Below are 15,670 nucleotides of genomic sequence, written 5' to 3' on the forward strand. Positions count from 1 at the left end.
TAACACAAGAGCATAAAGCACAAAGTGAGAAAATAGAAAGAAGCTCATAAGGCCTCATTCCTATCATGGACTTAATGACAGTTAGTGCTTAACTCAGCAGCTCTCAAGTTCACCAAGCAACCTGATTCTGTGACCACGTGTGGATTTATTCCACTTTCTGTTGTGTCCAGGTTTTAACTGCTATATAGTCTTGCTTAAACAACTGATTTAAGACTGTACAAAATAAAATGAATGTGGGTGTCCTGTTTGTGAAATATCTTCAGACTGCAAAACTTTTTTTTATTTACAGTAACTTTGTATTTGTAGAGATTATATATAGCGAGGGCAAGGGATGGAGGATATAGAGGGTGATTAAAAAAAAAAAAATTTCAAATGTAGGCCTCAACTTGAATCTGTTGGAGATTAAAAAATGTGTCTTTATTTTCATTTCAATGCAACTATATGTATTTTTCAACCATTATGAACTATATTTTCTATATTTACTGGATGAACTGGAATGTTGTAACTCATGGACTGACTGATAATAAAGTGATAACTGTTGAGGAATTTTTGTATATCTTCACACATTACTGTGTATGCCACTATATACCGTATTATGTATATATAGTATACATTACATTATATCTGTACACCATTAAGAGAAGAGTGCCTGTATAATTCCACAGATACTCCCTTCTCTCTCTAAGCAGTGCACAAGGTCAGGTTATAGATAAAGTACCAACCAACAGAACATTGTAGTGTCTCCGCTTAGAGACTTTCATATCTAACTCAGATGCCCAAGACACAGAGAGGCACCAACTTCAACTCTTACCAGTGTCAACTAATTTGCATTTTACACCAGTATCCAATAAGATGCCTACATGTTGCATAGAGTGACAGCAATTCTAGCCATTCATTGATGTGCTGTTAGAATGGATGACACACGTAGAGGAAGATATATGGGGATGCTGTGGGAGACATCTTCAGACTTGGGGGTGACAATTGCTCATGTTACTCTGTTAGTGTTTGTATATTGTTGCACCTTCTGGTCTCCTCGATGCCTCAAGTCTACATTGAAATCATCTGCATAAGACATCAGCTGCTGCCTTAGTTCTCCTTTCACCAGCTTCCATAAAACTTCCGTAACAATAACCACTTTCATCTGTCGCCTGTCTGCACTTTGTTCTTCAACCAGTTCACTGCTGCTTAATGTCTGCAAGTGCAACCACACCTCATTGAACTTTGAACCTGCCTGCGTGAATACAGTCATCCGCACTCTGTTTCTCACAGTCCAACTTCTCCTCATGCATCTCACACGAAAGCTCTAAGGTTCAGCTGCTGCAGAGTTTACAAGAAGAGGAGGAGGAGTTGTGTTCGACTCAGTTGGATAACTGGAAAGACACAACAATGCATCGGAACATTTCTGCACGTTGTGGTGCAGTGTGCTTGGTTTTGCTTTGCTTTGCTCCGGTTCATCCGTCAGCTCAAAAACATGCAAAGTGTTGGCATGACAGATGCACTCCCGTCTTTCAGTGGACACAGGGCACAAAAAAGTTATGCGACCAAACAGCAGGAGCTATTACCCAGGTAAAACAAGTCTTTGTTGGATTGTCTCTCTCTAGAATTGTTTTTACAGCATCCTAAGCTCAACCTTACATGTCCAAACCAATCAGGGTACAAAGTGGCCATGAATATGTCTATTTCCAAAAAACATGTTTTTCAATGAATATAATGTATCTCCACATGTGTTTCTCTCCGTCTCCATGCCTCACCCTGTTTTCTTTGTGATAACAGCAGACACGGTGAGTGCGGGTGGGGTGTCTTGTGTTAACTGTCTCTACACAGTTGACTGTTCAGCTCTCTGTGTCCGTACAGAAGTGCGGCCCTGGCTTCTACAGAGAATGGACGGGGCCCAACAGGGGTCATTGTGTGGCATGCAGCTGCAACGGACTTTCCAAAGAGTGTGAGGAGCGAACAGGGAAGTGTGTGGTAGGTGTACACACACACACACACACACACACTGTAACATATGTTTTTTTTAAATTACAGCACACATAAAGGTTGTGGCATTTGTAGGCACATTGTCGACAAATGTTGCTCATATTGTGTTTCATCTAACGAACCTCCAGAACTGTCAGTCCAACACCGCTGGGGCCCGCTGTGAAAGGTGTAAAGAGGGTTACTATGGAAACCCATCCAACAGGACCTGCCGTGTCTGTCCATGTCCCTTTACATGGAACAAGTCAGTCTCTTTTTTATTACCTTCGTCAACCAACCTCAGCTGGTTTTTACTGGATCAATATGGAGATCTTATTTATTCTGTCTCAGCTTTGCGTTGGCCTGTCTGGACATCGGCTCAGGTGTGGTTGACTGCTTGTGTAAACGTGGTTACAGTGGATCCACATGTGAGAGGTTAGTTTGCTGGTTAACCGAACACATACTTTATATTTCACATGCATTATAATTAAACATCAGGATCCTTGGTGCACCACAACCTGCATCCTAACCCCTATTGTCCTCTGCAATACATAATGTGGATATGCAGGTCTGCCTCTTAAAGTAGAGAAATCCTAAGCAGCATTTTCCTTCTTGTTTTTCCTCTCTTTAAGATGTGCACATGGTTACTACGGCAATCCATTGGTGCCTGGAAGCAGCTGCAAGCCATGCAACAGAGGGGATGGCATCAACATTTGTAATCATCTTACTGCAGGTTAAAATACATTTTCATATACAAATACAAACATAGTTATTATGTTTTAAAGGGTTAAAGTGATTTGATGTTATATTAAGGTCTGGGAACTCATGAGACAGAATAAAGATGAAATTATCAAAATTTAAGTTACCAGCTGAGATATCCTGAGTATGGATTCAGCTCAAAAACAGTGGTTTCTGTCCGATAAGAGTCACAGAAGACATTATACAACTGGTTAAGGATATTTCAAAATCATGTAATTTGATACAACACACAACAACTGGTTCCAGCAGCTATGATCACTGCCACAGCTGTGGTTGTAAAGAAAATCATCAACTCAGAAAAAAAAACTAAACTAAAAATCGTTTATTTACTGACAGACTGTGACAGTTGCACTTTGTCTTTATGGGCTGACTTGGAAAAAATGGACAATGGTCTGATTTGGCTGGAGCAGCAGCTGAGGAACAACAGTCTTGTCTTTGGTTCAAACTCACTGCTGAACAACGTGGAGACTAACATCTCTAAAACCAAGGTACTCGTACATGGAGCCATTATGAATCTTTATGCTTAATAAGCTAACATTTAAAACATCTATTTAGTCACATAATCCATGTTCAGAGTATTTCTGCCCTGTTTTCCAGATTCAGTTTGCGAGCTACGACACTGCTGTGAGACACCTGGAACCAGAGGTTGAACAGCTGGAGGCAGATGTGAATGTTGACGGTGACGACTTGAGTGAACTGATTGACAAGGTTCACGAAGTAAATTTTTCTTCAGTTAATCAGAGTAAAATTCAGGAGTTAAACGATGAATAGTTTTGTGAATTGAAATTACTGTTTCAATAATGCCGGAGGTATCTCTACAAATTGATCATGTCATTATCAAAGAGATCTCACAAAGCGACAGCAATAAAACTTAGAGTTTATAAAACTATTTTTGGTGCAGAGTTAAAATGATCTGGAAACATTATAATCTATCATCAACTTTCAGACTCTTCGATTTGAATCAGATCTGGAAAAGGTTTTGCAGAATGTGAATCAAACCAAGTTGAAGGCCGATGATCTTCTTTCTGAAGCTGAATCTCTCTTCACAGTCATACGAGGTACAGCACTCAAATATGAAGGTTACATTGTTGTGGCACTCCACCACTGCTCTGATGATGGTGTCACATCTCATATCAACAGAAATCATATATATTGATAACACTGAGTAATTGTAATGGATTTAAATTCAGTCTGATCTTCCCTAGCACTTGTGTCCGGGAATTTGTGGGAAACTGAATTATTGGTTATGTCAAAGTGATCCTCTACACTGTGATGTATCATCAACACTGTTATCTCTGTTATTGTGGTTTGTCAGATTTGATAAAGCAGCTGTCTGTGGTAAAGCCCAGGGGATCAATCACTCTCTCCCTGAACGACAAAGTCAGGATGGCGGAGGAGGCTCAGCGCATCGTGCAGGAAATGAGACAGAGAGGCTGCAGTGCGCAGAGGGAGCAGGAGGAGGCACACAAACGTAAAACATTTTCTTGCAGAGCTTAACATATCTGATTAATTACTTCGTCGTTTTATTCCAGCCATCTTTCGAAAAAAAAAAATCTTTAGCTGCATATACACTTTTCATTGTGCTTTAAAATGGAGAGTTACAGAGAAAACCACTTGACTGATGCACTGATGAGAAAGTCAGTAACATCACGCTCATTTCTGCATGGTAAATTTGAAGCGACAGCCAGCATTAGGTTAGCGTAGCTTAGCATAATAACTGGAAGCAGAGGGATATAGCGAGCATGACAACTTGAACCCGGAGTTCAGTTCTGGACTATTTCTTGGCTGGGTGCATTGACTTCTTTAAAACTAAGGTTGGTAATCCTGGAAAAGTCATGAGGTGCAGACTACACTATTAAATAGGCATAGACTCGAAGGAGAACTAAATTCATTGCTTATTAATGAACCGTAAAGGTGCTAATAGGTCGATTGTGTTAGCTGCTGCACTTTGTATGCTGAGCTAAGCATCAAACTCTCAGCAAGAAAACAAATAAACATATTTCCTGAAATGTCAAACTATTTGCAGAAGGATACACCAAAGGAAGAGAAGAACAATCTGCATCATATCAGACCTGGATGAAACCGATTGGGCGATATCCAACCATTATGATATATGTCGCAAACTCTGTATGTTCTCCACAGCGTTGAACTTCATCCACGACAACATGACAAGCCCTGCACTGAGTCGGACGTCAGACTCTCTGATGGTCTCTGTCCTGTTTCTGATGGAACTGACTGAGCTGCTGTCAGAGGCAGAGGACAGAGTCAACAGGACGCAGAGCCTGAACCTGAGGAGTCACACTGCTCTACAACGTCTGCAGGTGAAATGCGCCACTCGATTACTGTGGCATATACTTCAGATGTACACAAAAATGTTCTGTAGTCTTGTTTGTCTTCACCTGTCTCTGTTCATCATTTCATTTTCAAACTCAGGTGGAAAGAGAACAGAGCTCACTTCCTCCTGTGACTGAAATGACCAAAGATCTGCTGATAAACATCATGGACGTCTTCTTATTGCTTGAGGAAATTAAAAAAGTAAGCTGCCATATTTTACCACCATGATTCCACAAGACAATCTTCAACAAGACAATTTGATTTGGAAACTGAATTTATTATATGTAAATTGCAGGAATTTGAGAACCATGCAGGTCAACTGGATGGTGCCAAAAGGGAACTTGTCAAGAAGTTTAATAACATCTTCCAAATTAAGGCCAAAGTGGAAACTGTCAACAAGGCCGAGGAACAAGCAGAGCAGCTTAACAAAGATGCAGCAGAACTTCAGTGAGTTTAAAAAGGAAGAAAAAAGGAGCCTAGATATAATTACCATAAAGACAATGTGTTTATGTTGACATAATGTATTATATGACTTTGCAGAATGCTTCATAATGCTATTAACAGCAATGAACGGCTCAGAGTTATGAGTGATGGAGATTTTATCAGCATCATAAAGGCCATACAAGAGACAGAAATAGCAGCTAATCAGTCCAGAGAGGCTGCTTATGGAGCTTTAAAGGTAACTCTGTTGTTATTAATGCTGCATGATGTGTTCAATTAAATGTTTAGTTGTATAATGTTAATTTAAATTCATATCAATATTATTCTCTTACTGTAAACTAGGATGTGCAAGAGGCAAGTCTGGACAAGGCCGAAGGACTCAATAATAATTCAAATAATTTGCAAACAGAAGTCGACAACTCTCAGGGTGACCTGAAACGTGTGTAACAAGCATCATTTGTTACAAGTCACATGAGTTATTTTAATTTGAACACACAAAAATTAAATGCTGTTTGATTTTTTTTGGACAGAGCTTTCCCATACAGTGAACGCCTGTAGAGACCGCGTGAAGAGGCAAAAGGAAAAAAGAAGATCACTGAGAATGAGAATCACAGCCGTCACTGATGACCTTAAAACAAATAGAGGTCAGTGGATTTCAAGTGAGCAGATTATTTACTGCAACTACAGCACAGCAGATCATCATGGTGTTTTAAATTCCAGATGACACCACACTCCTGATAGACTCGGCGAAAAAAGCGGCCTCTGCGTCTGCCTCCACAGTCATTCATTTAACAGATAGACTGAGGAACATCAGCCAGGAGGTAGAAAGAATAACTCTGAGCAGAGTCAGTGTCAACATGGACAATATGTTCGTCGATGTAGAACAATCATGTGAGTATTTAACAGTAAGAATCTGTTATTAAATTCTAACAGCGCCCTTTTCCCTTATATTTGTTAATTATTTTGAATGTATGTGTTTCAGTGAAGAAATTGAAAATCAATCTCCCTGTGTTGATGAACAACCTCAAACAAGTTGAAGCTCTCAAAAGGAAAGCGCCCCCTAGTGGCAACATGACAGAAAGCATCTTGAAAATCAAGGACGTGATAAAGGAGACAAGAAACTTTGTTAACAGGGTAAAGTTTTCCCTTGAATCTGATGTTTCTTACCTGTCAGCTTTGATTTAAAGAGAATATAATCAATATCAATGACGATGGAACAAATAATGATGAACTGATGAAAGATTATCACCCGATCCTTTTTCGTCAGCTCTATGGAGCTTTAAAGTGTCGTTTGACTTATTTTAGTACAAAAACTAAAAATAATATCTACTGTATTTATTTTCTTTATACATTCATATTTACACGGATCTTCTTACAGCTCTCCATCGCCACAACCTTCAATGGAAAAGGCCACATTGAGCTTCATCCTCCGAGAAACCTTGAAGACATAAAACCATTTACAGCTTTCGACCTGCTTCTCAATCATCATCAAACCAGTCCCTCCAAGCCTGACCACAGGTGAAAGCGACAACGACAGAACAAACGAGGAGATGTCAATCTCTTTGTTCTCTACTTGGGCAACAAGAACGTGAGCGGGCCTCCTTGTGTTTCACAGGAAGTCAGGATCTTTTTCAGAATATCTATATCTTTATTTATCTCATTTTATTTACAGGCCTCTGGAGACTACATTGGGATGGCGATCAGAAACAACGTATTGATTTGTGTCTATAAATTGGGTGGAGTTGTCCATGAGGTGGAAACCAAGCACAAAATAACTTCGACCACCAATGTGAACGCATCAGACTTTGACAGGATTATCTTCTCCAGGTATGTGAAATACTTTTAGAGAGCGAGGAAACTTAGTTTCCTCTACATGTAATCAGTTTTGTGATTTTCTCTGTGTTCACGATTCCTGCAGAGTTTACCAAGATGCTGAAGTCAAGATCATAAAGAACTTCACATCACAGAAGCCCATCAGCCTCGCTCCTTATCAAAACCTTCCAAACACGATGAGCAGTGTCCTCAACCTGGACCCAGACAGTGTTGCTTTCTACGTGGGTGGATATCCTGACGACTTTACGGTAATAACACAGCTGTTATTTCATTATGTCTGCATGGATTGACTTCTTACACCACAGAAACAGAAGACGGACAATCATACAAGGCTTTATCGATCTGAAGTGACAGCCAGTAAGATCTGAAAAATCTCAAAAACACAATAAACAGTAAACAAGCCTGTGCACTCATTGAATCAAACTGCCTTATAAAGCCTTTTTCTAGAAATAAAAAAGTATGATCATTTTGACATCATGAGTCTTATTTTTGACCACTTAATACAAATACTTTTTCACTGGGTCAAAATTCTGAATCAGGCAACTTTAAGATTAAGTTTATATTTAATAAATCTGAATTTTAACTTCTTACTTTTGACTTGGCGTCTCATCATTTTCGCAGACAATCTCATATATTTGACCTGGTATGTCAGAATGAGATTATTCTCTCCTATAATTTTGAATTAGTATCAAATAATTATTACTAAGTGAAACTATTGATATGATAAGTAAATAGTAAGTTTAATACTGTGCACATAATTGCTAGTTACATAATTTTTTTGAATTTTGATTTTTTTTTTTTTTTTTTGGGTCTTTTATCTTTTACGTTTTTTCTTTTCTTGACAGAAATAGGCTTCCATATGTAATTGACACAACCGAAAAAATCCCACCGAGCAGTTTAGAGCACTGATGAAGTTGAATCCAGAGAGTACAGAAGTTCCTCACTGACCTTTTTGACTGTTCAGTGGCAGAATAATGAGACTGTGCTGCAATGGTTACGAGTTTTAAAAAAGGAAACAGAAATCTGACCAATTATTAACAAACCATTGGCAAAAAATATCCAGTGTCATGAATATATTCTTATTGAAGTGTTGTTGAATGTTCAGTCCCTGTTGCTCTGACTCCTCCAGCCTCCACTGCAGCTGCGTTACTCCAGATACAGAGGAGCCATGAAACTCTCCTACATCAACGATCATCCTGTTTGTCTGTTCAACTACAAACATGCAGTCAACATGGACACTAGGCAGCCTCATATTAAGTACGTTTTAAAAATGCACTGTGTTTTTAGACGTTTGTTGTTGCAGTCACAATGACGATTAATTAATTTTTCAATTGGTTCAGGATTCCACAAGTGGAGGTGTCAGATTACTACGATGGAACAGGTTACCGCATGGCGTTCATGAAGGAGTCGGGCAAGAAAAAGAGACAATTGTTAAGGTTTCACACAAACAGCAGAGAGACAGACGCCTTGTTATTCTACATTGGAAATGAAGTATGATCTCTTAAATGGAACTGAACAGATTTGCAGCTGCACAGCTCAGACGCAGACTCAGTGTTGAGCTGTGTGTGCTCTATAAAAAGACTGATCTTGTGTTTTATGTTGCAGGAGTCTTTCTTCTGTGTGTTTGTGGAGAGAGGCTCCCTGGTGCTTCAAGGACAACAAGCAGGTCAACAGCTCAGAGCTCAGAGTGCGGAAAAAGTGTCTCTCTTTGTAAGAGGATCTAAATATAGTTACGCACCGTAATGAACACTAAGCAAAGCAAACTGAAACTTCTGAATGCATGAATGTAGTTGTTCCATTTATAAACTGTTCTACTTAAAAAAATGTCTCCTGTCTCAGGACCAACTCTTTACAGTCACTACAGCAGAACGATTTATTGTGCACTACGGACGACAGCAAATCTCCACGGATCACATTCATACAAACTACATGACTTATTACATCGGGGGTTTACCAGCACAGCTCAGGTTGAGGTAACACAACCGATACTGTACATACAGTGTTAACAGCTTTAGCTCATCAGATTAACCCTTCCCACTGGTTTCTGTGGTTTCTGTGTCTGAATTTCAGGCACAACATCACAGCTCCACCACTGAGAGGATGTGTGGATCACCTGACAGCAGACGGGGAGATTGTTGAGTACAACAGGACGATAGGTGTCAGCGATGGATGTCCAGTCTCACTACTGGTAAACTGACAAAAAGCGATGACCAACCATACACGGCTGAATGAATTTGACTGAACATTGTCTTAAAGGAGACAAATCACACTGATATTCTGTTCTGTCTGCTCTGTGCTGATTGGTCAATTGCTTCGAGTGTGTGACGAGGGGCGAGCCACATTAGCAGCTAGGTGTGCATTTGTGGCGTTGTGATTTCAAAATACTCCGGAGGTATCAGCTGGACTTACTGAAGTTTTCTGTTTTCACTGCAGACTTTTGGCTCTTTAACTTTGTAGAACTTTTACATTTGCAAAAAACAGACACAAGACAAAAGAGGAAAGAAACACTGGAAAAAACAATCTCCTTTAAAATACAGCCTCTATCACAGGCTCGAGATCAGTATTGAAAATAAGAATCCTTAAGTGGGAAATCAGAAAGCTTAAAGGTAAAAGCAAATTACAGCGTTTAAAGTGAAATGTGAAAAATGAAAAATGTAATTACATCAAATAGAATAGAACAAATTGTCATTATCTTTTTTTGTAGTAGAAATTTAAGTGAGCAGCACTTAGACATGTGAATGTAATATGTGTGTTTCTGGTTTGTGCAGAGTGTCCGTGCAGCGACACGGAACTCAGCTCTGTCCATGGATTCCCTGACTGTGTGGGACGAGCAGCCTGTCAGAGTCTCTCTGGGCTTCAGAACGTCACACAGACACGCTGCTCTTCTCAGGAGCAGCTCTCAGGTCAGCTCTCCCTGCAAGTGTCAGATTTAAATGATATAAACTGATCAACATGACTCTGTTAGTCTTCTCTCATCTTCTACAGGGCTCCACCTCTGCCCTGGACCTTCAGCTGTCCCTGGATGATGGCTATGTAATATTTAACAGCAGAAATTATACACTGAGGTCTGATGAAAGATACAGTGATGGAAAGTGGCACTACTTGTCCGCAGTGAGGAGACCAACAAGGTAAGATGTGCCCTCCGTTTGTACAACAGTTGTACCTTTACTTCATTTAAATAAATAAAAAGGCAAGTTGTCCTGATTCTCTCAGGTTGGAGCTCAGCATCGATAATGTGAATGTGACTCAGGGGCGATCACACCACATCAGGCCAGTGGATCAAAACTCACAAGGAAAGAAATTCAAAGTCTGCATTGCTAACCTTTACACCAGGAGGTTTGGATACATTATAAATCGTTTACCACTGTTTTAATAGTACTGTTGCAATATAGATGCTATGCAGTGTGGTTTTGTCTTATGACAACAATAAAGGAGAATTCTGTTCATTTTCAACTTCTCCTAGTTTATAAATGTGTATCAAATATGAATGATACCCACAAACACTTTTGAAACCATTCGAGTAGATCGGCTACGACACGGTGGAAGTGGCTACGATGTAACCTTATGTAGCAACTGCGACAGTCCAAGAAATGTTCACCCTCAACATTATAAACCTGTGATATTAGGGTTTAGCAATACATGCAACTCTACCCAGTTGCAAGGGAATTTTTTGTTCCTCTCTTGGGCTTTTGTATGTAGTGTAGTGTCCGTTCAAGCTCCTTTGCCCTCAACCAATCAGGAGAGTGCATGCATTGTAGTCAGTATACAAGCTGCTGACTGTATGCAGTTTGTAAGCTGCGAGGAAGTGAGCATTCAGCTACCACCTCCTGCTTTATGCACCAGCGTCACAGTATCATAATCTATGTTGGGCTGTATTCTTCAGCTGGACCCTGAGTCTGAATAATAAAATATCACTCACAAGTCTCGTGAGTCTTGAATGAAGATGGAGGTGGAAAGTGAGAGAGAGTTGGAGAGTCTGGATTTTACTCAGAGAAACTGTTATGATCTAATCTTTTTCTGAACAATGTTAATGAAGTATTTAACTTTGATGGATGTCCCAACTTGATTGAGCTGCAGTATACAGATGAAGAGAAAAACTGAGCGAATGAGGAGAGAGAGGACACAAGCAGAGGAGGTCACGCAACATCAGGTGGACTGTCGACTGTCATAGTTGCCCTATAAGATTACATTGTAGTCACTGCTGCCAGTGGGGGTGATCTACTGGATCGATTTCAAAAGTTTTTAAAAGTACTACTGATTTACACACCAACATTTATAAACATAGTGCCCAGGGTTGACAAACAGCAGAATTCCTCTTTAAGTAATGTTTTATAAAATCTGTAATTTGTGCCAGGCCTGAGCAGAGCTTTATCCCTGCGGATCTAAGCTCATTTTCACACATGGGAGACAGTGTTCTTGGCCGGTGCAGTCTCCATAGTTCACCACATCCTGAGCATTTACCTGCACCACTGCTGAAGAAGCACCACAAATACAAACCTGTGAGCATAACAAGACGCCATCATTACAGCACCACAATAATGCTACCGTTGCTTTCAGTACTAGATAGTGATGCAGGTTATTTCTCCACTTCCTGTCAGATTCAGGCTCCTGTGGGCAGTCAGTGTGTACACCGAAGCTCAAAGCTCGGTGAACACCAGCTCTATGATGATCACAGCTGGCTCAGTTACACTCTGCCACAACAGGACCTTAACTACAGGTAATGTTCGCTATGGTTTCATAAAAACATCCATCTATTCATTCACATGAACAGTAAAGAGGGAGACCTCACTGGTGTGCTCCTCTTGTGTCTCAGGCCTCACTTCTCTCTTGATATCAAGACCAAGTCGTCCAAAGGTCTGATCCTCCATGTGGCAGGGAGAGGAGTTGTGCCGCTGCTGGCTCTGTACATGGCCAATGGCAAGATCAAGGTGTCACTGGGCCAAGACAGAATCATCCAACACAAGCAGAAGAGCAACGATGGGAACTGGCACAGAGTAAATGACCTTTTGCTAACCCCTACCCTAGTAACTGTTGATGTACCTGTTAAAAGTGTGCACACAAGATATTGATAAACGTTGATCTTGTTAAATAGAATGAAGAGCACATCTCAGAGGCTTAAAGCTAAACTGTGAGTCTTTGTCAACTTGCACACTGTGAGTTGGTTGATGACTATATCCAGATTTTTTTCTAACATTTCTAGGGTCTCAGTAGAGCGCATACCTCTGCCAAGGCCCTTAAACTCAATCTGCCCCAACTTGCACACACTTATAGACATCAGTCCCCCAAATATGCATTTTTTCATCAAGATCCATTAATCATTTCCAGGGAAATCTGTGAAAATGTCAAATCTTGCCATGACTGTATCCTTCCCTGACTCATACTGCTCATACATATTTTTCTGACCTAACCTGCAACAGATTGGTCAGGAAAACAAGTAATTAGTTAGCTACCTGCTTTATTTTTAAGGTAGAACAATTTGCTTAGGCCACTATGCTAAGGTAGTAGTGAATGGCTATGCAAGTGTTGGAAGTTTACATTGGAGACATTGAAAAAACACACAGCTTAATCCATTCTTATATAAGGAGGTTGTTATAAGTCATTTTAGTAAAGACTGAAAACTCAGTCTAAAATGTAGAGAGATCACTGATGCTTTACAAGAACTTGATATGACATCAAAAATGCTCACTTGAATAAAAATTGTGTATAAAGTACTTAAGCCGATAAAGTGTTCTAGTTTCCAGGTTTGCCCTTGTGGCCCACAGCACATGCTTTTTAGTGTTTCACATTAGTTGGCCCAAGCCCATGCATCTCTGCTCATGCCATAGATCCACATAAAAGTAGCTTTTCAAGAATATGGGAACGCTTTAAAGATTTAAATTCATTGAACAAATAGTAATAACTGATTCTTTTTGATGTTTAAGGTGTCTAAATTGGAGAATTGGAGACCTACAAACTCTTTGCCCTCCGACTTGTTTTGATTCACCCGACTTGTGTGACAGATTGTATGTGTGTGTGCAGGTTGAGTTCAGTGTGGAGAAGAGCACCTTTCATCTGCTGGTTGATGGAGTCCGTGTGACTGATGGTCGACTACCGAACAATGAGGGATCATCTTTAGACTTTCACAACCCGGTGTATCTGGGAAGTGATCTAAAAGGCAGAACCATAAAAGTCTGTATCAAACCTCAGTCGCTGTTTGATTATTCTTTAAAAGTCATGTCACAAGACCATGTCGTCTCCTCCCACAGGGACAAAACATTCCCATGAACAGTGTTACCGGCTGTATAAGGGGTTTCAAAATGAATGATGTCACTGTTGGTGAACTCGAAGGAAGTCATAAAATATTACCCTGCTTCGATGGGCTCATGGAGATGGGGACGTACTTTGGTGGCGGTCACATCGTCTTGGGTTTGAAATAGTATTTTATAGAATCTGATTCATTGCAATTTACATCAATATTAAATATCTAAAAAATAACATTTCTATTCTAGATAATTACTTCAATGTTGGCTCCCACTTTGTGTTGTCCTTCGAGCTGCGTCCTCAACACCTGACAGGTCTTCTTTTCTATGCTCAAAGTGACAAGGCCAGCTTTAATGTGTTCTTATTGGAAAACAAGGTAAAACCTCCACTCTTAGACTGAATAATGACAGCTGATCAGGCAGAGATGAAAAAGAAAAGCTGCATTGAAAGACCACATTGACTGACTGCTGTCTATTACCAGGTGGTGGTCAGCGTTAATGATGGTCACAGAGCTGTCGGTGTCTCTGTGACTCCTCGTGAAAGTCTTTGTGATGGAAAGTTTCACATGGTCACAGGTACGACTTCACATGATGACGACATTACACAAACCAGATCATATTTGAGTGGCTCTACGTTTTAAATTGTTGTGATATCATCCATCAGTCTCCAAACAGCGTGAAGTTGTCAAACTAGCGGTGGACTCCATGTCTGAGGAGAAAGCTGTGGCCATTACATCCACCTCACACGCAACCACACTGGATTCACTTTCCATTGGAGGTAAATCCATCAAACATTTCACAGCATGTCTTTCACCAAATATTAGCTGCTATTATTTCACCCTGACCTGAATCTTCTCCTCTCTCCATTCAGGGACAACAACGTACAGCAGAGTCCCTGTGTCCTCACCATTTGTGGGCTGCTTACGAAATGTGAAGATCAATGGAAAGCCTGTTGTATATAAAGCAGAATCTAGGGTGTATGAGCCTGTGAGCATCGATCGATGCCCTAAAGACTAATGCCATAATCAAAGTAATTATGGATCTGACCCCTTATCATAAAAGGCATACAAGCTTTGCCAAAACCCATTAAGGGGAAAAAATCGGACATTTAGAGAATAAAAAAGTCGCAATATCAGGCGACATGTCATTTTACAGGGGGACTATCAGAAGATAAATCTGTCACCTGCGTCAGAATGAATAATATGGAGCATCTTGTTAGGTTGTACTACAGTAAAGGTTTCACAAATAACAAAATACTTAAAATATTTTGTCTCATCTGCACTACATTATCTTTGTGTTTGTTTTATCTTGTGAAATGTTTGCACATCTTTTTGTTAATCTTGTTTTCTCTTGGTTGTTTAGAGTCTTTCTGGGATCTATTCTCTTGGGGATTGTATCTTTGTTGTTAATTGGCATCGTTTGTGGTCATTTGGTTTCTTTGTCATTATTTTACATCTTTTGTTTTTTTGTGTGGTCATTTTAAAGATCTGTTTTTGACTCCTCTAGAAGAAATATTACCAATATGGGGCTGTACATAGAGGAGCAAAAAAAGGTCATGTTCAAACAATAACATGATCCTCTTAGTGTCTGCACTTCACTGCACTAAAACAACAACAGCTGTACTTGCTTCTCTTTTCACCACAAAAGAGCAAAACTACTTGACTCTTCACTTACCCTAACTGCAAGTTATAAAAAAAAACACTTAATCCTTATGGAGTGGGATATGCAAATATTGACACTAAAAACCTTGCTCCATCTCTTTCAGTATTGAAAAAATAACAGCAAAAAGCAAAGGTAAACTGCATTTACTAAATATTAAAAAGTGAACTGCCCCTTTAATGCTGGAGCATTTGTTTTATTCCTTAATATCATTATTGAATTATTGTTCCCTGATATAATTTGTTAAACTCCATTAGCACATACACTGAGGGCTGTCTCCTATACGCTACACATTTATTTCACTTGTTGCATGAGGGTGTTGTATCTTTTTTTTCAATACACATTTTGTATAACTGAAAAGTGGGGGATAAAGTGTTCCACTGGATTACAGCATGTCTGTCTAATCCCCAGGTTAATAGTTGGATGCAGTTCTGAGCTCACGTTTATTA

General features: G+C 39.8%; 3 protein-coding genes across 4 annotated transcripts; all 3 read left to right on the forward strand.

Annotated features, from left to right (window-relative positions):
* The first annotated feature begins 1,271 nt into the window (after positions 1 to 1,271).
* On the forward strand, positions 1,272 to 6,297 carry LOC109625382 (laminin subunit alpha-3-like). The gene is made up of 15 exons (XM_069522365.1): positions 1,272 to 1,566; positions 1,855 to 1,968; positions 2,109 to 2,221; positions 2,308 to 2,391; positions 2,589 to 2,689; positions 3,052 to 3,203; positions 3,313 to 3,423; positions 3,662 to 3,773; positions 4,031 to 4,186; positions 4,858 to 5,036; positions 5,149 to 5,250; positions 5,345 to 5,496; positions 5,590 to 5,728; positions 5,833 to 5,929; positions 6,021 to 6,297. The coding sequence occupies exons 1-15, from the start codon at positions 1,387 to 1,389 to the stop codon at positions 6,212 to 6,214; spliced, it is 1,986 nt and encodes a 661-aa protein (XP_069378466.1). The 5' UTR covers positions 1,272 to 1,386; the 3' UTR covers positions 6,215 to 6,297.
* Positions 6,298 to 8,771: 2,474 nt separating this feature from the next.
* LOC138407241 (laminin subunit alpha-3-like) lies at positions 8,772 to 10,786 on the forward strand. Its single transcript, XM_069522372.1, has 6 exons — positions 8,772 to 9,033; positions 9,163 to 9,296; positions 9,394 to 9,511; positions 10,092 to 10,226; positions 10,309 to 10,451; positions 10,537 to 10,786. Exons 1-6 carry the CDS (start codon positions 8,920 to 8,922, stop codon positions 10,694 to 10,696), a joined length of 804 nt encoding a protein of 267 aa, XP_069378473.1. The 5' UTR covers positions 8,772 to 8,919; the 3' UTR covers positions 10,697 to 10,786.
* An 809-nt stretch (positions 10,787 to 11,595) lies between these two features.
* Positions 11,596 to 15,667, forward strand: LOC138407240 (laminin subunit alpha-4-like). Of its 2 annotated transcripts, XM_069522368.1 has the most exons (10): positions 11,596 to 11,822; positions 11,922 to 12,040; positions 12,137 to 12,317; positions 13,342 to 13,491; positions 13,569 to 13,728; positions 13,812 to 13,939; positions 14,045 to 14,138; positions 14,227 to 14,340; positions 14,434 to 15,002; positions 15,101 to 15,667. In XM_069522368.1, the coding sequence occupies exons 1-9, from the start codon at positions 11,724 to 11,726 to the stop codon at positions 14,577 to 14,579; spliced, it is 1,191 nt and encodes a 396-aa protein (XP_069378469.1). In that variant the 5' UTR covers positions 11,596 to 11,723; the 3' UTR covers positions 14,580 to 15,002; positions 15,101 to 15,667. The 2 variants fall into 2 exon arrangements, with proteins under 2 accessions (XP_069378469.1, XP_069378468.1); XM_069522367.1 differs by having other exon boundaries at positions 11,596 to 12,040.
* The last annotated feature ends 3 nt before the right edge of the window (positions 15,668 to 15,670 follow it).

The sequence above is a fragment of the Paralichthys olivaceus genome, chromosome 3, assembly GCF_024713975.1.
Source record: "Paralichthys olivaceus isolate ysfri-2021 chromosome 3, ASM2471397v2, whole genome shotgun sequence".
NCBI classification, from domain to species: domain Eukaryota; kingdom Metazoa; phylum Chordata; class Actinopteri; order Pleuronectiformes; family Paralichthyidae; genus Paralichthys; species Paralichthys olivaceus.